Below are 10,663 nucleotides of genomic sequence, written 5' to 3' on the forward strand. Positions count from 1 at the left end.
AGTGGCTTTTCCGAACCTATTTTCGCCGATTTGCTGTGGCCCAGATGAGCCGCGCCCTGCTGCTCAACGGCACATGATGGTTTTTGTTTTGATACTTATTTAAATTTAAGCGATAATTCAGTTGGTGGTTTACAGTTTTTAAATTATAAATCATGTTTATCATTTATTTTTCGTTTAATAATCACGGGTTGACAATATAGGGCAACTAGATCTCCTTAGTGAAAAAGGAGCATCCATCTGGCTATCCACACTCCCTCTCAAAGCATGTGGGTATGTATTCAACAAACAAGAATTGTTTACCTTCTCACCTGCAAGCTGAGAGGTATGTCATGATGTGAAAGTTGAACCTCCGCTACTGAAGGTAAACAAGGGTGACTGTTTCAACCCCAAGACCATAACAGGTGACCAAGCTCGGCTTGATGTATCTGCTAGAGGAGTTTGGACTCCATTTGATAAAACCTTTTTTAACATTAGGGTATCACACCCAATTGCTTATCAAACAGGACAAAGACTCTTCAAGAAGTTTACAAAATGAATGAGAACGAGAAGAAGGATGAGTACATGGAGAGAGTGTTGAATGTGGAGAAGGCTACCTGGCTGTATTCCTCACATCTGGAGGAATATCTAAAGAGTGTAAGCAGTTCGTCAACAGAGTAGCAGACAGACCTCATAGCAAGAAAAAGGAAGGAGAGATATTGTGATGTAGTAAGGCATGTGAGAATGAAGATAAGATTTGCAATGTTGAGAACAACTTATTGCTCTACGAGGGTACGTGTACCGAGGAAAGAAGGTGGACACCAAACATGAGATCAACCTATCAGAAATCTCTGGGCGACTACAAATCGCAATGGGTATTTTTTTGTGAAACTTGGTTTCACAAAGAAAACCCAGGTTTTAGGTGCTCTACTTGTAGCTAGTGGTCTCCTGAACTAGTATATGAAATTTCATCAAGATTGGACAACAAATGACTGAGTTATGAGCCAAAAACCATATGTCCATATTTGGGCATATGGTTATGAGACTTTATACGAAAGGTAATCCTAAACTACATATTTTCTGTAAGTTATAGGTTTATATCTGTTTAAATGTGGATACTAAGGCAAAAATACCCCTTAAAATGAACAAAAGTGCCTGTATCTTTGTTCATGATATTCGCGGAATTGATCTCATTAAATTTAAAATAACTGAATCAGTTTTCAAAATTTTTGCATTTTTAGCCGGTATTGATTTAGGCCTCCACAAAAATGTCACTCTGTGCCGTATTTCATTCATGTCTTAATTTTAATTTTTTCATGTGTTAATTTTAATTTTTTTACAAATTTTGTGTCACTCTCACCTACTTCACTGATTGGTCACTGTTCAAAGTTTCAGTCAATTTCAGATTTAATTTGATTTATGTTCTGATGAGTTTCTGAAGTAGTAAAGTAGTAAGTACAATAAATTTGGTTCACAATAAATTTGGTTACCATAATTTTAGTAACAAATTTCGCAAATTTTTAGTCTACAACAATTTTAGTCACATTTTTCGACTTTTCGAGACCATTTTCTATTCCATTTATTTGATTTTTCCATTATTTAGCTAGTTTTTTTCCCGATTTCGCACACAAAGTCATACTAGAAGTATATAAAGGGGCCAGTTCATATAATTACTTCAATGAGTTAAACTAGATACAGATATAACTGCCTGATGGGAAAAGGAAGTAAGATAATGTGAAAGCAGAAAAGCAATGGATTACACATGTAATAGTCAAAGTAGTTCGGCAGTAGGAACGGTGATGTCATTATATTATTTATTTAATATTATTAATTATAAACAATGTAAGCTCAATAATATTCATGTCATATATATGCTCTACTGAAATTTTGGTGTGCTTTTAAATTAGTCGCTGAAAAATGTAGTCCCAATAAATTTGGTTTACAACAATTTTAGTCAAAATGTTGACTAAATTTATGGTAGACTAAATTTGTCGTTCTTAAGGTACCTCAATTGTGTCTTGTGCCATCCTCAGTGACCATGGAAGATGGTCATTTAAGAAAAAAGTCAAAACAGTGGAATTTGGGTTGCGGAAAGCTGAAATTCGAATAGCTTGATAAGTTGAAACATGAATTTAATATCAATGAAACAATAAGTTTAAACACACATTATATACATTATACATGGTTCACACACAAATTTTCAAAACGAATCATCTATCCCATTATAGGGGCTGGGATGAGGTTGTAGGAGACTTCTGATAGATGGGTCTCATGTTTGATGCTGAAATTCAAATATGTCCTACCGGTAGGATATATTCAAAATTTTCATTGCATCAAAGTTTTCTCAGAATATACTGTTTCCAGTACCTTGATGGCGACTTGTGTCACTCTCACCGACCTCACTGATTGGTCACTGGTCAAAATTTCAGTCAAAACCGCAAAATTTCGCCGAAATTTTGTGTAAAAACGACCATCAAAAACGCCATAGGCGACCATTTCAAACACATATTCTCAATTTTCCTTTTATCGAAGTTTTCTCCGGATATTTTGCCCCCAGTACTTCTCTGATATGCAGGAGTTAGTATAGTTAACAAATTAACAGTATTTGTTGTTATTGTTTCGTTGAGTATATACTATATGTGAGCAGTAATTATTTGTTCATATTTTACATCACTATACTTCTGTAGATTATGTTTCTCAACAAGAGACAGGTTTAGAGAGATTGTACACTATACTTTACACTTATCTGTAGATTATGTTCTCAACAAGAGACAGGTTTAGAGAGATTGTACACTATACTTTACACTTATCTGTAGATTATGTTCTCAACAAGAGACAGGTTTAGAGAGATTGTACACTATACTTTACACTTATCTGTAGATTATGTTCTCAACAAGAGACAGGTTTAGAGAGATTGTACACTATACTTTACACTTATCTGTAGATTATGTTCTCAACAAGAGACAGGTTTAGAGAGATTGTACACTATACTTTACACTTATCTGTAGATTATGTTCTCAACAAGAGACAGGTTTAGAGAGATTGTACACTATACTTTACACTTATCTGTAGATTATGTTCTCAACAAGAGACAGGTTTAGAGAGATTGTACACTATACTTTACACTCATCTGTAGATTATGTTCTCAACAAGAGACAGGTTTAGAGAGATTGTACACTATACTTTACACTTATCTGTAGATTATGTTCTCAACAAGAGACAGGTTTAGAGAGATTGTACACTATACTTTACACTTATCTGTAGATTATGTTCTCAACAAGAGACAGGTTTAGAGAGATTGTACACTTTACTTTACACTTATCTGTAGATTATGTTCTCAACAAGAGACAGGTTTAGAGAGATTGTACACTATACTTTACACTTATCTGTAGATTATGTTCTCAACAAGAGACAGGTTTAGAGAGATTGTACACTATACTTTACACTTATCTGTAGATTATGTTCTCAACAAGAGACAGGTTTAGAGAGATTGTACACTATACTTTACACTTATCTGTAGATTATGTTCTCAACAAGAGACAGGTTTAGAGAGATTGTACACTATACTTTACACTTATCTGTAGATTATGTTCTCAACAAGAGACAGGTTTAGAGAGATTGTACACTATACTTTACACTTATCTGTAGATTATGTTCTCAACAAGAGACAGGTTTAGAGAGATTGTACACTATACTTTACACTTATCTGTAGATTATGTTCTCAACAAGAGATAGGTTTAGAGAGATTGTAGCAGCCGCGCCCTCCGGGGCGGCTCGCAAGAAACACCCTGGCAAAGCAGTTATGGCTGGTTAGTATATTTAGCATGTTACCATGACAACAGTATATTGTTATTTATTTGTGATATCTTAATGATTTAGCTGGGTTTTGAGTTATTAGGTAATAATATTTGATTGATATACAAAGTTCTAGTTTTATTATACTTTATATAGGGTGTCCTGTACGTGTACATTTTCCAGTTAACTAATAATTTGTTGTAAACATTCTTAGGACTGATCCATTTAGTGGCCACACAGTAAATTGCCCACTACACAAGCTGGAGAATTTGATAAACTTTAGAAGGCCCTGTTCTGGACAACATTTACCGCTCCCCACACGCACACCTCTTAAAACCGTACTATATTAATAAAAATATGAATTGCTGTTTTTTGGGACATCTTGTAACTACTTAAGTAAACCTCTACTAATTAACTCAGGTGGATTTGCTGGAGGTTTAGAGATCCTGTGCACGTTCCCTACAGAATATGTAAAGACACAGTTACAGTTGGACTCCAGGGCGGTAACACCACGCTATACAGGGATTGGAGACTGCATTAAGAAGACGTTCGCTCAACACGGATTCTTTGGTTTCTATAGGGGATTATCCTCCTTGTTATATGGTTCAATTCCTAAAGCTTCTGTCAGGTGCGTTTATAATAGTTTTAAATGTCTTGTGTGTCCGGTGTGTTCTCAATATTTGTGGCAAGCCCCCATGTCATAACCCCCCAGAAGGGTCTACTTGGTGAGGTTAACGTAAAACGCGGACATTGTATTATAGAAACGTCCGCGCGCGCATGCACTGCAACGTGCGTACCTGATAATGCGATCATGAGATGTGGCGCGACGGAGAATCGAATGGCGTGATAAATCTCTAGAAAGTGACAAAACGGGTGAGCTGTTTGTCGCCAGATTACAAGCTCCTTTCGTGCAAACACCTTAGCAGTAGAGTTACTGTGGCCTAATTGAGGATCAGGCACGATTAGTAAACCTGGAACATGAACATGTAGATCAGTGGACTGAAGTATTACTTCCGGCTCTTGACATTACCTGTGCAATGCGTGCAGAAATCTGTTATCTCAACACTTCTTTTAGTAATTTGATTATCATGTCAGGTTTATGGGATACGAAGCACTGAGGAACAAGCTGGTAGATAAGGATGGGAAACTTACTCAGATTAGAACTGTGCTGTGTGGACTAGGTAACGATAATATTTCCTACACATCCTACATATCCTACATATTCTCTGATACATAAATTATCTCAGACTAAAATGGTTTTTCCTATTCCTGATATCACCATTATATCGAAATTGCAGTTCCGTTAACCTCAAATCACCCAGGTGCTGGTGTAACTGAGGCTATTGTTATCGTGTGTCCTATGGAAACTGTAAAAGTGAAGTTTATTCACGACCAGAACCAGGCTAAACCTAAGTATAAGGGATTTGTTCACGGAGTCAGAGAAATAGTGAAACAGGAAGGTTTGTAGTTTCAGCACTATTTGTAACAATAAAGGAGGGCTGTTATGCTGGCAATGTTGGAGGAATCTAATTTGTAGTTTCTTGCACAGTTTACAGTTTACCACGGTAGATTCGTTCGTTAGATTTGTTCTGCATGATCCTGCTAGTTATTATTATTATAACAATAATTATAATCATATCTCATTTAATCGATCTTAAACCTGGTCTCCTGACAACATACTACAAATAGCAATATTATAATTTCAAATCCTACCCAGGTTTCAGGGGTACATACCAAGGTCTCACAGCTACAATCCCCAGGTTTCAGGGGTACATACCAAGGTCTCACAGCTACAATCCCCAGGTTTCAGGGGTACATACCAAGGTCTCACAGCTACAATCCCCAGGTTTCAGGGGTACATACCAAGGTCTCACAGCTACAATCCCCAGGTTTCAGGGGTACATACCAAGGTCTCACAGCTACAATCCCCAGGTTTCAGGGGTACATACCAAGGTCTCACAGCTACAATCCCCAGGTTTCAGGGGTACATACCAAGGTCTCACAGCTACAATCCCCAGGTTTCAGGGGTACATACCAAGGTCTCACAGCTACAATCTCCAGGTTTCAGGGGTACATACCAAGGTCTCACAGCTACAATCCCCAGGTTTCAGGGGTACATACCAAGGTCTCACAGCTACAATCCTCAGGTTTCAGGGGTACATACCAAGGTCTCACAGCTACAATCCCCAGGTTTCAGGGGTACATACCAAGGTCTCACAGCTACAATCCCCAGGTTTCAGGGGTACATACCAAGGTCTCACAGCTACAATCCCCAGGTTTCAGGGGTACATACCAAGGTCTCACAGCTACAATCCCCAGGTTTCAGGGGTACATACCAAGGTCTCACAGCTACAATCCCCAGGTTTCAGGGGTACATACCAAGGTCTCACAGCTACAATCCCCAGGTTTCAGGGGTACATACCAAGGTCTCACAGCTACAATCCCCAGGTTTCAGGGGTACATACCAAGGTCTCACAGCTACAATCTCCAGGTTTCAGGGGTACATACCAAGGTCTCACAGCTACAATCCCCAGGTTTCAGGGGTACATACCAAGGTCTCACAGCTACAATCCCCAGGTTTCAGGGGTACATACCAAGGTCTCACAGCTACAATCCCCAGGTTTCAGGGGTACATACCAAGGTCTCACAGCTACAATCCCCAGGTTTCAGGGGTACATACCAAGGTCTCACAGCTACAATCCCCAGGTTTCAGGGGTACATACCAAGGTCTCACAGCTACAATCCCCAGGTTTCAGGGGTACATACCAAGGTCTCACAGCTACAATCCCCAGGTTTCAGGGGTACATACCAAGGTCTCACAGCTACAATCCCCAGGGTTCAGGGGTACATACCAAGGTCTCACAGCTACAATCCCCAGGTTTCAGGGGTACATACCAAGGTCTCACAGCTACAATCCCCAGGTTTCAGGGGTACATACCAAGGTCTCACAGCTACAATCCCCAGGTTTCAGGGGTACATACCAAGGTCTCACAGCTACAATCCCCAGGTTTCAGGGGTACATACCAAGGTCTCACAGCTACAATCCCCAGGTTTCAGGGGTACATACCAAGGTCTCACAGCTACAATCCCCAGGTTTCAGGGGTACATACCAAGGTCTCACAGCTACAATCCCCAGGTTTCAGGGGTACATACCAAGGTCTCACAGCTACAATCCCCAGGTTTCAGGGGTACATACCAAGGTCTCACAGCTACAATCCCCAGGTTTCAGGGGTACATACCAAGGTCTCACAGCTACAATCCCCAGGTTTCAGGGGTACATACCAAGGTCTCACAGCTACAATCCCCAGGTTTCAGGGGTACATACCAAGGTCTCACAGCTACAATCCCCAGGTTTCAGGGGTACATACCAAGGTCTCACAGCTACAATCCCCAGGTTTCAGGGGTACATACCAAGGTCTCACAGCTACAATCCCCAGGTTTCAGGGGTACATACCAAGGTCTCACAGCTACAATCCCCAGGTTTCAGGGGTACATACCAAGGTCTCACAGCTACAATCCCCAGGTTTCAGGGGTACATACCAAGGTCTCACAGCTACAATCCTGAAACAGGGTTCCAACCAAGCTATCAGATTCTTCGTCTTCAACAACTTAAAATCTTCTTTCCAGGTTATTATATTTGATATATTATTTTCACCTTCACCTGCCCTTACATTAATCTGTGTACCAAAGAAAACTCAATGAATACTTTTACTATAATTTACAGCTTTTTAATACCCTTCTACTACTTTATTACTAATTACTACGCTACTTAAAAGGGTGGAGATAACACGGTGGAAATAGGAATTGCGCGCACATTTTTGTGTGGTGGAATTGCTGGAGCAGCCAGTGTATTCGGTGAGATCACTTATTTCTCTGTTTCATCCAACAATATTTCATTTTCGTCATGTAAAACAACATTATTTTGGCATGTACAAAAAACTCATTTATTCAAGAAGAACTCTTAAATCATAGATTATATGGTTGTTGTGAGCCGTCAATTAAGTGATGAATAGTCCATCACAATCGAAAGAAAAGCAGCCGCAAATAACTATGGAAATATTTAACCTCGCAACCATAAACCTTACTAACAATTGCTATGGCAAAAAACAAATGTTTGCTAGGTTACAAGTCAACAAATAATTGCTATTTAACATGACAAATGGTTGCTAGGTAACAAATGATTGTTAATTGCTATTTAACATGACAAATGGTTGCAGGTAGCTGTTAATTGCTATTTAACATGACAAATGGTTGCTAGGTAGCAAATGATTGTTAATTGCTATTTAACATGACAAATGGTTGCTAGGTAGCAAATGATTGTTAATTGCTATTTAACATGACAAATGGTTGCCAGGTAACACCCCTCTGGACGTTGTAAAGACAAGAATGCAAGGTTTGGACAGGCACCTGTACAGAAACACACTCCACTGCGCGCAGGAGGTCCTCAAACACGACGGTCTCAAAGGGTGCGGTATTTTTAATTTGTAACATTGTGTTTCTAGATGTAACATTGTGTTTCTAGATGTAACATTGTGTTTCTAGATGTAACATTATGTTTCTAGATGTGACACTGTGTTTCTAGATGTAACACTCTGTTTCTAGATGTAACATTGTGTTTTTAGATGTGACACTGTGTTTCTAGACGTGACATTGTTTTTATAGATGTAACATTGTGTTTCTAGATGTAACACTGTGTTTCTAGATGTAGCAATGTGTTTCTAGATGTAACAATGTGTTTCTAGATGTAACACTGTGTTTCTAGATGTTACACTGTGTTTTCTAGATGTAAAACTGTGTTTCTAGATGTAACACTGTGTTTTATAGATGTAACACTGTGTTTCTAGATGTTACACTGTGCTTCTAGATGTAACACTATGTTTTCTAGATGTAACTCTGTGCTTCTAGTTGTAACACTGTTACACTGTGTTTCTAGATGTAACACTGTGTTTTTTAGATGTAACACTGTGTTTCTAGATGTTACACTGTGTTTTCTAGATGTAAAACTGTGTTTCTAGATGTAACACTGTGTTTTCTAGATGTAACACTGTGCTTCTAGATGTTACACTGTGTTTCTAGATGTTACACTGTTTTCTAGATGTGACACTGTGTTTTCTAGATGTAACACTGTGCTTCTAGATGTTACACTGTGTTTCTAGATGTTACACTGTTTTCTAGATGTAACACTCTGTTTCTAGATGTAACATTGTGTTTTTAGATGTGACACTGTGTTTCTAGACGTGACATTGTTTTTATAGATGTAACATTGTGTTTCTAGATGTAACACTGTGTTTCTAGATGTAACAATGTGTTTCTAGATGTAACAATGGTTTCTAGATGTAACACTGTGTTTCTAGATGTTACACTGTGTTTTCTAGATGTAAAACTGTGTTTCTAGATGTAACACTGTGTTTTATAGATGTAACACTGTTACACTGTGTTTCTAGATGTAACACTGTGTTTTATAGATGTAACACTGTTACACTGTGTTTCTAGATGTAACACTGTGTTTTATAGATGTAACACTGTTACACTGTGTTTCTAGATGTAACACTGTGTTTTATAGATGTAACACTGTTACACTGTGTTTCTAGATGTAACACTGTGTTTTATAGATGTAACACTGTTACACTGTGTTTCTAGATGTAACACTGTGTTTTATAGATGTAACACTGTTACACTGTGTTTCTAGATGTAACACTGTGTTTTATAGATGTAACACTGTTACACTGTGTTTCTAGATGTAACACTGTGTTTTATAGATGTAACACTGTTACACTGTGTTTCTAGATGTAAAACTGTGTTTCTAGATGTAACACTGTGTTTTATAGATGTAACACTGTTACACTGTTTTCTAGATGTTACACTGTGTTTCTAGATGTAAAACTGTGCTTCTAGATGTAACACTGTGTTTCTAGATGTAACACTGTTACAATGTGTTTCTAGATGTAACACTGTGTTTTCTAGATGTAACACTGTGTTTCTAGATGTTACACTGTGTTTCTAGATGTAACACTGTGTTTTCTAGATGTAACACTGTGTTTTCTAGATGTGACACTGTGTTTCTAGATGTTACACTGTGTTTTCTAGATGTTACACTGTATTTTTACACTATATATATTTAGATGTTACACTGTTACACTATAACACTGTAACACTGTGTTTTCTAGATGTTACACTGTGTTTCTAGATGTAACACTGTTACACTGTATATAGTGAGATAGTGTATAGTATATAATACAATATATTTTCAGGTTTTATAAAGGCACAGTGCCCAGGCTGGGGAGGGTTGTGTTCGACGTTGCGTTTGTTTTCACAATTTACGAGCAAACTATGAAAGTGCTGGATCTCGTCTGGAAAACTGACTAAACACTGAACCTGGTGGTGTGATGTTACTACTGTTACGTGACGTCATCATTGTGACGTCATCAATGTGACGTGACGTCATCATTGTGACGTGACGTCATCATTGTGACGTGACTTTGTAACAATAGCATGCGTACTTTTGATGAATAATTTACATGTTTTAGATTGAAATACTTAACCTAGAAATCTTAAAAAGCTATTTTTACGACATTAGTTTATAGTTTTAACAAGGATGTTTTTTTTCAATTAAATATAATTAAACGACTTTTGAATTATCTCACATTTATATTTAAAGTATTTCTCTATTCAACTGACTCAGTGTTATTAGAACAAAAAGTTTCATATTTTTTGACAAAATGTTTAGTCTTTTTAATGATCTGTGGAATCTTGTTGTTTATTAACCTAATTCTAATAATATGTGTGTGTTTTGGGATTTTACCATGTTAGGTATGTGACTATGTGGGTAATTTATTGACTATGTCAGATCAGTTCTCGTTATACTTACCAATAAATATGAATTATATGATAT

At 37.7% G+C, this 10,663-nt stretch overlaps 1 protein-coding gene across 1 annotated transcript; it reads left to right on the top strand.

The window, feature by feature from the left end:
- Positions 1-3,703: 3,703 nt before the first annotated feature.
- On the top strand, positions 3,704-10,352 carry LOC134824866 (tricarboxylate transport protein, mitochondrial-like). Its single transcript, XM_063836847.1, has 9 exons — positions 3,704-3,785; positions 4,192-4,399; positions 4,867-4,952; positions 5,094-5,231; positions 7,295-7,398; positions 7,548-7,626; positions 8,126-8,237; positions 10,023-10,187; positions 10,245-10,352. The coding sequence occupies exons 1-8, from the start codon at positions 3,779-3,781 to the stop codon at positions 10,135-10,137; spliced, it is 849 nt and encodes a 282-aa protein (XP_063692917.1). The 5' UTR covers positions 3,704-3,778; the 3' UTR covers positions 10,138-10,187; positions 10,245-10,352.
- The last annotated feature ends 311 nt before the right edge of the window (positions 10,353-10,663 follow it).

This window comes from Bolinopsis microptera, chromosome 13 (assembly GCF_026151205.1).
Source record: "Bolinopsis microptera isolate Bmic1 chromosome 13, MBARI_Bmic_1.0, whole genome shotgun sequence".
Classification (NCBI taxonomy): Eukaryota; Metazoa; Ctenophora; class Tentaculata; order Lobata; family Bolinopsidae; genus Bolinopsis; species Bolinopsis microptera.